General features: G+C 42.3%; 1 protein-coding gene and 1 long non-coding RNA gene across 2 annotated transcripts in view; one reads left to right on the forward strand and one right to left on the reverse strand.

The window, feature by feature from the left end:
* The window catches only part of PCNX2 (pecanex 2), a 245957-nt gene that overhangs the window by 83646 nt on the left and 144355 nt on the right, over positions 1–17956 (reverse strand). Inside the window, exons 22-23 of the mRNA XM_059715472.1 lie at positions 9574–9684; positions 487–614 (exon numbers count right to left, since the gene is read on the reverse strand). Of these exons, the coding sequence (XP_059571455.1) occupies positions 487–614; positions 9574–9684 (239 nt within the window). The remainder of the gene's footprint in view (positions 1–486; positions 615–9573; positions 9685–17956) is intronic.
* On the forward strand, positions 558–10262 carry LOC109281240 (uncharacterized). The gene is made up of 3 exons (XR_002087831.2): positions 558–635; positions 1028–1171; positions 10047–10262. It is a non-coding gene; the product is annotated as an uncharacterized LOC109281240 (long non-coding RNA).

Raw genomic sequence — 17956 nt, forward strand, 5'->3', positions numbered from 1 at the left:
AAATAGAGACTCGGCAATTTGCCCGTTCACACTTCGCAGTGAGAGCTCCCCAACACTTCCAAACTGGTAAAATGTTAACAGGCTAATGTAAAATGGATTAACACAACCTGACTTCTGTTGCCAAAGGCTTAACAGATTTAGTTACTAAAGCTGGCTTCTAAGACAATAAAAAATGACTGTTGTGATTCTTTTACACAGCTCTGTTGTTCTGTCTGCTTCATAGGTGCAATGTGACATCTCATCTGCAACATCCTGATAATTGTTTAAATACATTTTCAAAAATAACTGAATGACTATGATAAAGTTAATATGGTAGAATCAAGACTCAACCAAAAAGCTTACTTTCATATTCCAAAGTAAAGTACAGATTTTTTTTTGTGGGGGGGGAAGGGGGTGGGGTACTGGGGAGAAGAAACCTACAGAAATGAAACTGGTAAGAGTAAAATTTTTAAAACAACAGGTGCATGCAACTCTTAATTGCCTTACTTGTAGTTTTTCTCCCAGAACTTGACTGGTCTGGCATATGATGTGATAAAAATGACGCTACCAAGAAATGGACTCAGTGGAGCAGAAAAGATCGCGGTGCCCAGAATTTGAAAGAAAAGCATAGCAGAGTCTGAGCATTTCAAGTTAAGGTAACACAAATGTTTTCATCACACTTCTAAAATCATTCTTCAGATGGTTCTTGACCTATTTATTTTTACCGTATTTCCCCAGATCAGACACAAATAACTAATTATGATGAGCACTGTAGCTATGAGAGTTAAACAGTTCCAGTAACAAGCACTATGTGTTACAATGAAAAAGGCAGCATAGCGTGTCAGCTGCCAGGGACAGCAGAGAGCCCTCTGTTTGATTTCCGCCAGAACAGAGTTCCTGTGGATACGCAAACTTACTGGCCATTTTCAGTTGCTCTAACTCCACTAACACATTATCTCTAATGATTTTTGCTGAAATTCCAGAACTAACACAGTGGGAGTTGTGTAAATGACAGAAAAAAAAGATTATTATTAATACTGTTTTACAGAAATGCGGCCATTATCAAACCTGCTTAAAGGGAAGTGGTTCCTGCAAGTCCACCTCATGTTAGTTTTTACATTATTGCTGGATAGTTACAGAGTGTACCACTCACAACTTCTAAAGTGGACACAAAATGAGAAGAACACTGCAGGTGAGTAAAGAACATAAAAACCAGAGTGCCTGCCTGTTTCATATAGCAGTTCATTTGAGATTGATGAAAAATGTGTCTAGGTCAATGATTCTCAACCAGGGTGCCACAAGAGTCTTTGAGGGGTGCCACTGATGGTGTGAGAGGGTACGTGGATAATGGCAGGCTCAGGAGCTCCCTGCCTAGCGGTTCCCCTGCTCCTGCTGCCCTGCCCGTCAATAACAAATAAATTAGTTTTGAAATAAGGTGCCACCCAATTCACAAAACTTGTGGAGGGGTGCCTTGAATTGAGTAAGGGGTGCCTTGCGTCTAAAAAGGTTGAGAACCATTGATCCAGGCAATACAGTAAAGAGGCAGCTATAAAGAATGTAAGTTAGAGAAAGATTAAAAAGAAAGTCAAAGTCAAATCATCTCTTCATTATCCCATGCCCTTGACACACTGATGTTCTGTGGAAAAATGTTGTACGTAGTTCCAAACCAATATGCATGTTGGTTTCAATTATTCTTCTGGAGTAAATAATTGCTATTAAACTACAACAAATATCAAAGCAGTGGCACTTCTCTGAAACCACACTTAAAGTCCAGGCACTCAGGAGCAAGTCTCTTGATTCAGCCTGTTCTAATAATGGCAGTTATATCACTTCTGCATTCTTAGAAAGATTAAAGTCCAATTTGTGATGCATATTTGACTTTCACTTACCTCAACAATATTCATATTGGTTCCCCCTTTCCCCCCTCAAAATCAAATTAATCAATTGCCCTGGAAGTAACAGTCAGCATTAGCAAGCATTTAGACATGTATAGCATTGAAATTCCTTCAATTTATTGAGAGAAAGTGATCTGGAATAGAGCCTGAGAGCATGAGTGAGTTTGCAAGCTGAACTTCCTCTGAAGGTTACAAGTTCAAAGACAAGGAGAGAGAATACAAAGAAAGAAGAACACATGTCAACAAAGTTAAATTCTCATATTACCCTAAGCATAACTAGGATTGGCCGTAAAGGCTAAATAATTATTTGCAAGTGTCAAATAAGAGCACAGGAGCTGAAAAGAAACAATGAGAAAAGATAAAGGCAGGCAGATAAGGACTTAGAAGATTCCTTCAAAGTAATTAACAGCATAATAGCTGTTAGCATCATGAGTTAGGAAATTTGGAAGTTCACTACAAAATCTTTGCGTTAACAATACAAAACAATAGCAATCTCTCTGTTGGCCTATTATATGCAACTCAGAAGACAACTCTCATTTAACTTTTAAAGGGTACATCTACACATGCGCTTCACTATAGAGTAGACTAATTAGTTCTGCCGGTCTGCAGCACAGGTGGCTTCTGAACTGGAAGTGGCTGCAGACCGACAAACTAAGGCCCCTTCAAAGCCGGGTGGAGAGGCTGTGGCTCCTTCTGCAGGGCCCGCAGTAGCGCAGGGTTTGGTCCACACCTCTGCTCGGTGGGTGGGATCCTTACCTGTCTTTGAGCCGGAAATTCCTGCCACAGTAGGCTGTGACTGCTGGGCTGTGGTTTGCCAGGCCACAGCATAAAATCTTTAGGAACCCCTGGTCTAAGTGTAATGTGTAACTTTACCCTCAGTGCCTTAGAAACATAAGCCCAATTCACAAAAGTGATAAGGGCTTTACACTACAAGTAAATAGGACTGAATTAGTAACATCAGGGCTGTCCAACTGGTGGCCAACAAGTAGTTATGGTGGCCTGCTGCCTTGGTGGCTGCCTCATCTGCTGCTGTGTAGTAGAGAAAGGCTGAGGGGTCCACATGCCACCTATGCAGCCCACACAGTGTGGGGCAAGGAGGTGGTCACATGCTGCCAGTGGGGGAAACCACATACTGCCAGCCCAGCCCACCAGTGGGAGAGTTCCCAGGGGGCCATCCAGACAGTATGCACCCTGCCACATGCAGGTATCATGTGAAGCCCCTGACAGCACCAAAGTTGGACAGCTGTGAGTTATGTGTTTGGGAAATAATCTTACATTCATTTGTAACTGTTTGCAGAGTTGGACACCACTCTGTTCTACTCTCACATGCCCAATGTTCTTTAGGATTTCCAAAATCAATTTCTTCACTATAATTTTTGTTGGATAAATTAAACATATAATACGAGCAGTGAAGTAATTCCATTATGTTCAGAGAATATGTTGGTATCAAGGGTTTGTAATTTATGAAGATGAGAATTTATTAGGTTATGTGCTAAGGGCTTCATAAAATTAACGAAGTGTTAAGAAAGCAAGGTTTCAAGTGGAAATATGTGCTAATACTAGTCTACTCTTTTAAAAAAGCAGAACACTAAGTGAGAGCTGTCTAGTTTTAGACTATTATTACTGAACGCCTCAAACTTTAATACCTCTCTTAAGACTACATCCCACTTGCATCCACAAGCAAGTAATTCTATTGGCCCTTCACCCCCTGAAGGCAGAGGGTAGACCAAGATCACCTTCCAGGACAAGGGAGGACTCGGGGACCTCCCATTCTGTCCAGCCAAGGGGTTGGACCAAGGTAGTCAAGGGCCTGAAGGCCCGCCGCAAAAAGGTCCTCGCCCTGCTGGAACTTTGCAATATGTATGAACCTCTTGCAGCCCCAGCAGAGCCTCCCAAGCTGCCCGATCCTGTAGGCAACACAGGCTCAACTTTAGCTACTGCTCCAACTCTCCCTAAGTAAAACACAAAGTGTTTGTCATGGGAGACTCCATCGTGATGGGGACTGAGGGAGCAATCTGCCACCCTGCCACCTTAGCCCAGGAAGTCTGCTGCTTCCCAGGAGCCCGTATCCGAGACATCACGGAGAGGATCCCTAAGCTCCTCTGGCCCACTGACTACTACCCTATGCTCCTTATCCATGTGGGCACAAATGACACATCTCAGAGCAATCCCAGCCAGGTCATGAAGCCCTACAGGGATTTGGGAGTGGGGCTTAAGGGGTTGCGGGCACAGGTGGTGTCTTCCTCATTCCTCCCAGTTTTGGGCTACGGGCTGAGGAGGGAGAGGAGGATCGAGGTAGTGAAACAAAGACAACAGTACTGGTTTCATCGTGAGGGCTTCAGCTTCCATGACCTCAGTCCGCTCTTTGGTGAGAGGCAGTGAGCTGCTGGGAAAGGACGGCCTCCACCTCTCTCTGCTGGGGAGGAGGCTCTTCTCAGCCAGACTGGCTGACCTGCTCCACCAGGCTTTAAACTAAACCCGCCAGGGGGCAGGCACTGCTGGACTGCTGAGAAACCTTTGCAAAGCCAGCAGGCCAAGGCACTTAAGGGAGGCCACCCCTGCTCCAGCCCTGGAACAATCTGTAGGCAGGGAAAGGGCCCCTAAAGGGACACTTGCGTGCCTGTACACAAATGCCAGGAGCTTGGGGAATAAGCAGGAGGAACTTGTCCTTTAGCTTAACACAAATAATTATGATGTCATAGGGATATTGGAGACTTGGTGGTACTCCACCCAGGACTGGGCCAGAGGTATAGATGGCTATACCCTGTACAGGAGAGATTGAGTGGACAAAAAGGGTGGGGGTGTAGCTCTCTATGTCAAGGAGAGCTACGCGTCCCTGCAAGCCAACATTGGTGCCCAGGGTGGACGATTGGAGACCCTCTGGGTTGAAATCTGTTGGGAACACGGCGCAGGGGACACAATGGTGGGAGCCTACTACAGACCTCCCACCCAGGATCAAGACCTTGACCAGGAGTTTGTCAGGGAATTGGCTGAGGCCGCATGCTCCCAGTGCATGGTTGTCATGGGAGACTTCAACTACACAGACATCTCGTGGGAAGAGCACTCAGCCAAAAATAAATGGTTGTAAAGCTTCCTCATGTGCGTGGATGAACTCTATCTGACACAAGAAGTCTACGGGCCGACGAGAGGTAAAGCACTGCTTGACCTGGTACTGGCAATGGTGGGCGACCTAATCAGAGACTTAATGATCAAAGGGAATCTGGGTGACCGCGACCATAAGCTGATCACCTTCACCATCCACCGTAAAGCTGGCAAGTCAGTCAGCAATACAGAAGTCCTTGACCTCAGGAAAGCTGACTTTGACAAGCTCAGGAGACTTGTCAGTGAGGCCCTAAGGGACCACGACCCAAAAAGGAGGAGAGTTCAGGATGACTGGTTGCTCCTCAAGGGAGCGATCATGGATGCACAAGCTAAGTCTATTCTGTCTTGGAGGAAAGGCAGCAAAAGGACACAGAAGCCCCCTTGGCTCTGAAGGAAACTAGCGGACCTCCTGCATCTAAAAAGAAAGGCCTACAAAGGATGGAGGACTGGATCCATCTCCAAAGAGGAATATTCTGCACTGGTCCAGACCTGCAGGGAGTGAACCAGGAAAGTCAAGGCTGAGACGGAACTCTAACTAGCTACAAGTATCAAGGACAATAAAAAGTCCTTTTTTAGATATGTGGGAAGCTGAAAAAAAAGCAAGGGTAACATTGGACCCCTGCTAAACCAGATGGGACAACTGACAACTGATGCCCAGGAAAAAGCCAACTTGCTAAATGGGTACTTTGTGTCGGTCTTTCACTAGTCCCAAGGGACACCCCTGCCCATTACGGGATGGGAAGGCCCGGGTGAGGGAGATCCCTTGCCCTCCATCAATGCTGACCTTGTGAAGGAACATCTTGAGAGGCTGGACATCTCCATGTCAGCTGGCCCTGACAGTTTACAACCCAGGGTACTCAAGGAGCTGGCAAGCATCATAGCCTAGCCCCTGGCACGGATCTTCGAGAACTCCTGGCACTCTGGTGAAGTACCTGAAGATTGGAACAAGGCCAATGTGGTGCCTATCTTCAAGAAGGGGAGGAAAGTGGATCTGGCAAACTACAGGCCCATCAGCCTGACCTCTATCCTGGGGAAAGTCTTAGAAAAGATTATCAAAGATGCCATTCTTAACAGACTGGCCAATGGCAGCATCCTGAGGGATAGCCAGCACAGGTTTGTTGTGGGTAGGTCTTGCTTGACCAATCTTGTTTCTTTTTACAACCAGGTGACCTATCACCTGGACAAGGGAGAGGAGATTGATGTCATATATCTTGACTTTAAAAAAGCCTTTGATCTGATATCCCATGATCACCTCTTAGCAAAACTGGCCAACTGTGGCCTCAGCTTCGCCATGATCCGCTGGCTGGGGAACTGGCTGCGTGGTTGGGCCCAGAGGGTGGTGGTTGACGGAAGTCAGTCATCGTGGTGGGTTCCTTCAAGGCTCTGTCCTTGGGCCTATATTATTCAACATCTTCATTAATGATGTGGACATTGAAGTCAGAAGCGAACTGGCCAAGTTCACCAACAACACCAAACTTTGGGGTAAAGCGTCCACTCCACACCTGAGGACAGGAGGGTGATCCAGCCTGACCTGGACAGGCTCAGGAAATGGGCAGATGAGAACCTGATGGTGTTTAACACTGAAAAATGCAAGGTTCTCCACCTTGGGAAGAAAAACTTACAGCATGCTTATAGGCTTGGCAGTGCTATGCTGGCTAGCACTACGGAAGAAAGGGACTTGGGGGTCATGATTGACCACAAGATGAACACGAGCCATCAATGTGATGTTGCAGCTAGTGAAACAAGCAAAACTCTGGCTTGCATCCATAGATGCTTCTCAAGCAAACCCCAGATGAGTACACAGCTGGAGTACTGCATCCAGTTTTGGGCTCCACAATTCAAAAAGGATGTGGAGAAGCTTGAGAAAGTCCAGAGGAGAGCCACACGCATGGTCAGAGGTCAGGAAAACATACCTTATGATGAAAGGCTGAGAGCTATGGGACTCTTCAGCCTGGAAAAGTGCAGGCTCAGGGGTGATCTGATGGCTGCCTATAAGTTTATAAGGGTACTCACCAGGATCTGGGGGAATGTCTGTTCATCAGGGTTCCCCAAGGGATGACAAGGTCAGACAGTCACAAACTTCTCCAGGACCGTTTCAGGCTGGACATAAGGAAGAACTTCTTTACTGCCCGAGCCCCCAAGGTCTGGAATAGACTGCCACCGGAGGTGGTTGAAGCACCTACTTTCAACGCCTTCAAGTGCAATTCGGATGTTTATCTTGCTGGGATCCTATGACCCCTGCTGAATTCCTGCCCCTGGGGCAGGGGGCCTGACTCGAAGATCTTCCAAGGTCCCTTCCAGCCCTAATGTCTATGAAATCTATGAAATGTATATATATAGGCATTCAGATGAACATAGTAAGTGAGTACGTTTAAATAAATGCATGTAATATTTGTTTTGCAGTGTGATCACTCATTAGGCTTTTTTTCCTTTTTCTAAAAAAATATATTTTATTTTATTTTCAAATTTACATAAATATAACTAGGTCAATTCCAAATTATGGTTTCTAGATTAGCTCTACAGAAAGTTAGCCCTTTTGTGCATGTGTAGTATTTTGCATTACTTTATGATGATAATGCACACACATTAATAGAAAGTAGTATGCAGATACTAAAGGACAAAGTTATTGTTGCTGTGGGAACAATAACTTATTCATTTAAACTCTTAACCATAACATTGCATTAAGGTACTGTTTTGCATTTAACAAGGATATCATTAATATAAATAATAGATAGTCAGCCTAATGCACTTCAGCCATAACTATTTAAATCAACTAAATCCTATTCAGCTAGCTGCTTTTGCCTTTTAGGAAAGCTTACATCATGATTGTATTAATATTAAAGTTACTGTCACTGCAGAAAATTGTGATTGAAGGGAAATCTCATTAAAATATAATCTTCAGTTTTGAAATGTCCTGTCCTGAAACTTAAATAAAATTTTCTTTTAAAAAAATGTTAGCCATACTAAAATAGGGATTCAAATGAATACAGGATGCAGAGTTTTGTGATGGCTTTTGCCAAAGCAGCTGTACAGGTTTACAATATTTTTCCTTTATGGATGTGTTTCTGGAAGCTTTCCCTGTGAGGATTGTTCTGTTTGTGCTTCCATCTACTCTACAATATTTTATGTCTTAGAACCACCTTGCTTCAGAACACTAATATGAGTAGGGGCCTACTTAAAATATGGTTTTGTGATTTTCGTGGAAGCTGAGAAAAATGGTGATCTTCACAAAAAATGGTGATCTTCACGAAAAATGGCATTGGCTGCAATTTTCCATGGAATGAGCAACCTCCACCCCCCCCACCAAAAAAAAGCTTACCAGAAAACAAAGGTTTAAATCTAATACTTGGATCTATAATAATATGGTAATCTATATGATATTGCCATGGAATTCTCTATTTAATTATATTTTTTTTGCCTTTTGGACAATCAGCAGCAAAGGACAGGGAGGCCAGGACCCCTCTGCCAATCAGTGGCAAGGGGTGCAGCCGCTGCGAAATGCCTGTAAAACTGGCTCTACACACTAGTAGGCAGTGTAAAATCCTTTGTCTTGCCATGATTTGAGTAGGTCCCTAAATATGATCCAACAAGACAACTGTAAGCACATAGTGATATATCCCTTACATATATAAAAATATCACCACATTTAGAATCACAGATGACATAACTAGGGCTTTCCAACTCCTAAGTGGCCATGGGTTGAACATGGTGCAGTCTGCACCACCAATGGCTGCACTAGTGCAAGCCACTAGTCCCCAGGCCACACCCCATGCTCCTCCATCCATGTAAGCAGCCTCTTCTTCTCTCCCATACCATATGTGGCCCATACAACCACTGCACTGCCATCCCAGACAGCCCCTCAGCATTCTTGCTGTACCAAGCCACAGGCTCCCCCAGCACTGTGGGCTGCACTGCCCTGCTCTCCAGGGTAGGGGCAGAAAGCAAAAGATGAGGGAAGGGGAGCCTAGAAACCCCAGAGCAGCAGCAGCTGGAACAATGGCTGGGTAGAAGCCTGGGGGGGTCACACATTAACCCCTTGCAGGCTTCATGTGGCCTGTGGGCTGATAGTTGGACAGACATGCTGTAAACTAGTGAGTCACTCACCATGTCTCCGACTTGCCAGGGAAAACTGTTAAAGGCTAAGCATTTTAGGGCCAATCTGCAGCATGCTCAGTACTCTACAGGATAAGGATTTAAATGCATTACAAAAGAGGAAAGTCTATCCCAGATGGAGATAGTGTACTGAAAATGTATTTTCTATACCAGATACTCAAAGTTCTGTATAGTGAAGATGTATGTAAAGTCACCCACTGCACAGGAATGGGAAAAGAAGGGAACAAATGTTCATAATATTAAACATCTTGGTCTGATTGCACTATGATTTCCCAGTTGCACCTGCCTCCAAGTAAAATAAAACTGTTTCTCCCATATCTAAGGAGACCATATTAGAAGTAAGACTATTTTTCAGACTCAACATCAAGTACTGTCACATTTTTTTAAATAAAAATGATCTGAAAATGTCATGCTCTTTGTTCAAACCTTGCACACATATCAACAGGGAACTTGAGGGTAAAGAAAAATAAACCTATAAAAGGATATGAGGTATTGCGAAGAGCTGAGCAAACACGTGAAACGAAGACCCCCAAGCAATCTGCCAGGGAGCTATATATGTCATGATGAACTGCAATTTTTGCAATAGGTCCCACAGCTGAAACCAAGAGAAAAAAAAACAATTATGATGACACGTGTGGTTATCAAAGTCACTTCCAATAGTAACATCTAGAAAATGATAAACCTTTTACAAACCTGTAGTGGAATGAATAGAATTTAGTTCGTTATGCTATGTTTTTCATTGACACTAAGGTCCTGATATAGCAACATACTTATGCACATGCTTATCTTAAAGAACACGCAGTCCCATTGAATTCTCACATGATTATGTTTAGGCACAAGCTTAAGTATATTTATGAATTGGGGCCCAAATGATCATCTTTTAAAAATATTTCTGCTTAATTAGGGATTAAATATTGCTCTGTTACATGCTAACTTCGTTTTCTTCATAACTTGCAGTCTGATTGGTTAACTTCTGTGGTGCTCCTTTAGCATCTGAAGAGAAGAATTTCACATCTGACAGTAAGGCGTATTCCTGCTGGGAGAGACCCCCCTATTAGAGTCAGGACCTCTTGTACCTAAATCTATATGCAACATCATCATTGAAAACTTTTGGAGACTGGTATGCACCAATTTCCTTTCATGCTGTTGACTATTTTTGTTCAGGAAATAAATAAAAGCTCACATTTGTCTTGACCTGTGTTTAAGATATTCTTATGGTATGGACACACATTACATAGGTAGTGCCACATATGTGAGAGTGCTGGTGTTCTATATAGCCCAACCAGCAACAGGGACCTGTTTCAGAGCCCTGCTGCAGACCCCCTTCAACCTGAGGGTCTGCAGACTATACCTAAGGGGTCCAGAAAGGATGACCATGATCCATCAAAAGCATGTGAATACCCACACTTATAATTCAAAGGGGTCTGCACCTGCATTCAAACATTTTTAGGGGTCCACAAATGATAAAAGGTTGAAAACCACAGCTCTACTGGGACCCTGCTGCCACCATGGGAGCACTGGCAACAGCTAGCATCTCCATGGTTGCTACCAGTGTCACAAGAGCTCCAGCAAACAGCTGGCTTCCTCACGTTGGTGATGGCAGCGGACAGGGCTTGGTCAGATTACTTGTATTGCAATATCGTTACCTGAGGACGCTTTGGAGTGACATGCATACACTTCAGGAGAATGAAACAGGATTTTGTTCAATACACTTTGAACAAACATTTTTGTATTTCAAAAACTTCTAATGGATTAAAAGACAAATCAAGACGTTTTAGATACCTTGATAGAAGTTCTAAGTCCAACTGAGAAGGTTTACTTCAGTGAAAGTTCAATCAAATTACCTCTATTTTAAATTATTTCTCGTGGGTTAGCCTACTTTGTGAGTGAGAGTGGCCACATTGTGAAACAATGCTTGAGCTACTGCGTCCTTGCTAGCACCGCTCTTGCTTGTATGTGACACTGACACTCCTAGTAGCAAGTCCCAAAGTATATACTCACTGTGGTACACTGAGTTGCTCTAAGCATTTCTTTCAAATGATTTATGGGACAACTTTCTAGGTACACAGATAGATAGAGGGAATGCAGTGAAGGACCAGTGATATTCAAGAAGAGCTGCTAGTCTGTGTTGACTCTAAGTACCATGCCCGTTAGCAGCTGACAAGTAATGCTACTTTTTGCTTTAAGCCACAACCCCTGAAATGCCAGACAACTTAAGTCAAAAACATCACTCCAATTGATCTAAGGAGTTTCACATACGTATGAGACTCAAATTAAGGGCAACACTCTAATTATACTTCAATGACATTTTGCAATGAAGACATAACCAGATATATGGAAAAATCAGGACACTCCTAGTAAAACTAGGATGTATGATCTCTGTGGTGGGGCACCTTTGGGTGGCTGCCATTTTAAGGGCAGAGTCAGGCAGTTACCAGGGGCCTGATGAGGGCAGCCACTTTGAGCACTAGGCATATAAAGGTTGCAGTTTGCTGCTGCCGGCCCAGATAGAAACACTGCCTGGCTGAGCTGCAGCAGGAACATCTTGAAGGTAAGAGCAGGAGGCTCTTGGTCTTGGGCATGACCTAAAACTGCACCCTGCCAGGGATGGGTGGCCTAGTGGGGCTTCTAGTGGTGTGGGAGCCCCCAGGAAATGCCAGGCCAGTTACATCCCTGGTGAGAAGCAGGGAGGGGTGCCTTAGCCCCAGCCCCCATCTTCAGGTGGACTTTGGAGGCAGTTGTGGGAGTAGTGGGGCCAGGCATGGTAAGCAAAGTGCCACCCAAGCCCAGCAGGGATGTGAGATCCCAGAGACCCTAGAGGGGGTAGCATGGGGAGCATAGTTGTGTGGCCCCACACAGAGTAGTGCTGAATGGGAGTGGGCCTGAAGGGCTGTGTGTGAGGGGGGCTGAGTAGGGCTGGATAGGGAGCAGGCCCGAAGGGCAGTCCCAGGGGTGCGTTCAGTAGTTAATCATGAAGATGAGAAGGGTGGGGCATGGTGTAGAGGCCCTGGCAGGGCTGTAGTAGGAACCCCATGTGTGGAGAAGAGGCCAAGGCATGATTGTGGATGCCTGAGGCTGTACTTTGGGCCAGAGGCCGAGTAGGGGGCTCATCCCAAGAGGTAATGGCGAGTTCTGGCCCCAGTAAATCCTCCACTGCAAGGAGGCTGAGAGTGGGATGAAAGAAAGACCTAAAGGCCAAGCACAATGACCTGCTGCTCCAGGGAGGGAAGGAGAGTCCCTGTGAGACCCTGGAGCACCAGTTGTGGTGTAGGTTATGGTTACATCATGTGGATGCCATCTGCGAGGCATGGGATGTAGTGTAGGGAGGGCTTGGAGCTGCAGACAGCATCCTCTGGCATCGGGGTGGGGAATGGGCAGCTTCCCGTGTTATTCCATCAGTTTATGGGAACAACAAAGTCATGGCAGAAGAGACTGGGTGGACTGCTCCACAGAGAAAAGTGGGTGGGCTAGCATGAGATCCGACCCTGAGAATTGCCCCCTGTCACGGTCTCTTTCAAACGCAGATTGTTTATGAATCTGTGCTTGTTTTTTCCATTAGAAATTCAAATCTTGTTCACCTTGTTTCTCTGAAAGCCACTCTATATAACTGAAAAACTATGACATTTGCCATAGAATGCAGCAAAACCTGACTGCAAATGGAATAGTGTTAATTCATGGAGTTTTAACACTTCAAGGTCTTTTCTTAACATCTGGTTCTCTGAAATGCGTGAACAAACAGCCAGGAGAAAAATCTAGCTTTTGTTAAAGATTCAACTACAATTCAAACCAATAAGCTACATTTGGAACATCCACAAACATCATGTACAACTACAGCAAAAAAGAAAAAAAATCCACTAAGGATATGCCTGTTACAGATTGAAGTCACAAAGCCATAAATCAGCCAAGATGTGTTCAAAAAACTCTGAAGGTTCACCAAAAGGTTTTAAAACCTCATAGTTCAAGTCCTGGGTTTTGTAAGGAAATAAAAACCAGGGGAGCCTCTTCTGCTTCTGTATTTTATTATACAAGTTACATGTCTCCAATATCTGCATAGTTTTGCAAAAAATGTATGATAGGTCTGAACTCCTTATTCCCTGCCACCCACAACTATTACTGTTCCTTCTTCTAGGAGAACATTTAAAAAGGTGCTCTTTTCAAGTAGCCAGTACTCAATTTCTCTGCCAACTGCTGATAGGAGCAGGGAAAGCAAATAAGTAAAATAAGTAAGAGCCAATCCAAATTCAGAGATTTCCAGAATTTTCTACCACTTGCCATCCCACCTATCTTTTATCCACTAAGAATGAGAGAGAATGTTTTCAGCAACAAAAAAAATGGAGGTAAGAAAGGAATTCTAGCAAGTTTCTTCTACATTCTCAGCTTTTGAGAGATTCCTACATTGTTCAAAAAAGTTATTAAAATGTGAATTTTCAGATGGCACATGCCTTTAGAGAAGAACATTGCCCAGTACCTCTATGACTTGAGATACTCAAGTATCTCAAGTTTGAAACCAGAACTTTCCACCAATTAATCTATTTCTGTGAGGTCTTCTGAAGAATCCCTCAACCATGAAGTAGTCTCCAGTACTTTGCATAACCTGACTATACATGCCAAAGGTAAGATGGTTGCTTCATTCATTATATAGACACTAGCCTGTATAGATTCAGGTGCTAAAGAGCTTTTCTTTGCTAGATTAACCTGAAGAGCTTTTATTTATTACTTGTTTCACTTATCAGGGAGATTACAAATCACGTATCCTTTCCTTCTTCCCTGTCTGAATTGAGAACTCAAAGGGTTTGCCAAGAACAATTATTTTTGTTTTAGAAATAACAGAAACATATCTCTCCAAATACAACCAAAGGGCTCAGTTCTCTATCATACAAATAATCTCCAACTTCAACGAACAGTATTAGAATATTATTCTTATAATTATGAAAATTACATATTATTGATAATACACAAACAACGTACACTTAGTAAACATTATATTTTAATTTTGACTGGGGAAGCTGATGATAAATTCTCGATATGTCTGACGTATATTTAAATGCAGCATTAGATCTCAAGGAAAAAGTTTCCTTGATAGTGTGAAAGTTTAAAAAAAAAATATTGTCCCTATGAGTATATTAAACCTTACATATTCGTCAAGAGTGCATGCAAGTTCTACTCAAGACTTCCCCAGTATAGGATAATTTATCTCACTGTATCCTTTGTATAATTCCTCTTCAGTTCTGAAGCATCTTATACAGAACACTAAGCAGAAAAATTATACACTTTTTAAGGTATGTATATCTTGAATGTTCCTAAATTTTCATCATATGACAGTTTTGCACAGTAAACAGTTCGTTCCTGTTCAATAACTAGTAAAAACTACCAGTATAATCAATTCAGAGAATTTAAATAATTTTATCCTTGTTACTGTCAAATAAAATGAAAAGGCAAAATGCATATTTTATATGGAGATACCCTTTATGATCTTGATCATGTTAAGTTTTTTTTCTTGGGTAAAGCTGTTAAGCTTCTACAAAATTCTTCCTCATACAAATATCTTCTATTTTTAATGTACACTAATAAAGAAGAGCTAAAAATTATAATCTTTAAAAATGTTTCTTAATTTCCTTATATATGGCTATTCTTGTTCTCTTGCATACACCTAAAACAACAGATTAAATTCAATAATGAAATTAGAAAATTAATTACATTAAGGTTGTTTTCCAGCACTGGAATTACATATATAGTTTTCCTTTTTTATTTATTTATTTATTTTAATATTTCCTGGTCTCAGATCTCATTCACTTCTATAATCCATAGGGAATTTAATGGGTGACTTAAATAAACCGAGATCAAAGTTGGCAATGCCTCTTTCTTGTGAAAAGATTTGCCTGTCCGAACCTTTCTGCCTGTGTGGTAAGTCATTCACTAGGACTCTACATGGGGAGGTACCAAAACAGGACTTGGAATATCTAAAGCACATCTGTGAAAATGTACTTGCTAATTTGGTGCTCGGAACTTTCTGTTAAGAAATGGAAAAAAATGTTTACATATACATATGCAATTTTGTCCTGACTAGAAATGGATGCTCCTTAAAATTCCACTGGTGCATTCAAGAAAGAACTAGACCCGCACTCTCAGGATTTACTGTGTCATTTAATTTTCCATGCGTGCAGTCAATTCTGACTGACTGTTGCCATCTCTTCAGGGTAAGCGATGATCTGTTATGATAGGTCTAATTCTTTTGGGAAACGTGTTTATGTTTGCATCCATAAAAATTATGTCCATAAAAATTAACGTGAAACTTTGTTTTTAAGCATGGTGAAGTTTGCTGTGCATGTAAAAGAAAAATATTAAATCTGTAATCTTAGTGCTACTAAGCATAGTAAATTTATATGGCCAAGCATGATATAAGAAGCAACGGACAAACTACTGATTGTTACTGCTTCTCTTCTCTGGAGAAAGTACCAATACCACTAGAAAAAAAAGAAGTTGCCTATGGGAAAAACTGAAGAGCTATAAAATAGTTTCTACCTGAAACTCCAAGCATAATTCCTGAACTGTCCTGATATTCATTTACAAGAGATTTTGTGCATGGCACTAGAAGGGTGTGTGGTATTTCACAGACAGCTCAAGTGACAAGATCTGAGCTTCTTACAGTCTAATGAGATATTTATCATCAAGTCATTAATCATCCGGGACATATATGGATGCAGAGGGCCGAGAGCATAGGATGAAGAGGGTTACAACAGTTAGAGATTATTAGAAAAGTAATGACCCTGATTAACTCGAGGCTTGTACCACATCCAACACTGAGCTGGTAGTAGGACAGAGAGTTGATCAACAGTGCCATAAGACACCATCAATTCTCTGTTGTTTGGGAAGAGGGAGGGAGGGAGGTACAGGCCACACAGGTAGCCAGTGCAGTCTACAAAGTAGGCAAAACCAGTTAGAGTGGAAAAGCTAGGAGTTGTACTGATTCATCTTTTCCCCCATGCAGTATCCATAATCATGTCCCCTAAAGTGCCACTTAAAACTGTATCCTTTCCTACAGATCTGGTGGGCCAACTTTGTTAAGAATTGACATAAAATAATTCACAGAGGAAGCCACTTGGCGGAAGGAGGAGTGGGGCAGAAACCATTGTGGAGTACCAGCTACTGACACCCAGATATATACCTCATATATATCCAGATACAGTGCACTCATGACTCATTTACTCCCCTATGGTATTGCTACCCTCATTAGCTCAGAGTGTATGCATTAAATATAGCCCCCTGAATGAGTAAAGGCACATGACCAACTTGTATGCACTGTCTTGGTTCCTCAATACAAAAAAGACAGAAAAAAATCTTCATCTAGGTTGAAATCTGAGGTAGAGGTCAATGATGGAAGGATGACTGAAAAAAAAGCAATTTAAACTGTTTCCAATATTAAAAGGAAACATAAAATGCACAATGCAAACCACAGCTACAGCATCCAAAAAGTAACCACCAAGATTATCCTGTCAAATATCAAAGGTAGCCTTGGGTAATTTACTCGACAGGAAGTGTCTTATCAGGGATTTATATGCCAGATATCAAAAGTTGATGGAACAGCTGTGAGCTAAGAGGGAGCAGCTGATTAAGACACTGGATTTCAGTGTGCACAAATGGCAAGAAATGGATTAGAATATGAATTAATGATTCAGTGACAGAAGTTTTGAAATAAAACATCAGCTTTAAAGGAGGTCTGAAAATTATAAGGGGAAAAGAAAAGAGCAAGGGTTTTGACTTAGGGTAGCACCTAAATTAACTGACGCTAGTAAGTTAACCAAGAGGTCTGTGGTTTGTGCCCACAAAGACAATTTAAAAGGTCTAACAAGGTTAATTACTAGACTATAGCAAAGTAAGAAGATGGTCAAAGGTTACAATTTCTCATCAGATGAAGAAAAAATAAGATGCTATGCATAAGATCTGCCCCATTAGAATGAATCATGGTAGGGGTATGAAACTCTTGAAGGGCTGAGCCTGATTTGTACAGGTTTGGCAAATTGTTACAGCCTATGTTAGCTGGAGCTGCTGTGACATGAAGATTATCTTATATAATATACAATAGTATTGTTCCTCTTTGCTAAAAGAAAACAACCTCAATAAAAAATAAAAAAAACTTTACCTTTTTTTTTTCACTTCTAAGTTGGCAAGTGCGATGAGGGGAAATAAAAAGAGACTAACAGACAAGGAAAACTTATCCATAAGTGAGCTCAGCAGGGGTAAGACTACTTAGGCAAATGAATGCAGTGTTAATGAAGGCAAATTTAACAAGCTCTGGTTCTTTGATTATTCTGTCTTATGTATGAAGACAAATTTTGAACCCTCAGAGGATTTGATTATCAGAAAAATATAAGGTGATTTCATATTTTAGTATTGCTAATTAGTTCATCCACACACAAATTAAGAGGCCATTAGACTGCCTGCCAATAACATACTAGAGACAGAAAAAAACCGTAAGTTGTAGCCTTACTGATTAGAGGGTTAATGTTACTGGGTCTGATAGTTTCCGTCAGGATATGTGCAGATGGGATATGTGAGAATATGGGTCCCATTTCTTTAAAACACAATGGGAGCTCAGCAGAAGTCACCAGGCCAGAAAAAATTTTAAATGCATTTCTTCTTCTTTTGGCATTCCACATGGAAGCCAGTGACAATGACCCTAGTTGCAGCACTGAATTTGTGAGTGTTTGACACAGAAGCACCTTGCTGCCTGCTGCCACACTTGAGAAAGATAACAGACAGGCAGAGGGGGCAGTACAGATCGCTAGGAGATTTCTCCAGCTACAGTTGCTTTGACTGTACATGGCAGCTTCCTACATCAGTCACTGGGACAAGCCCAATTCACTTGT

This window comes from Alligator mississippiensis, chromosome 1, assembly GCF_030867095.1.
Source record: "Alligator mississippiensis isolate rAllMis1 chromosome 1, rAllMis1, whole genome shotgun sequence".
Lineage (NCBI taxonomy): Eukaryota > Metazoa > Chordata > Crocodylia > Alligatoridae > Alligator > Alligator mississippiensis.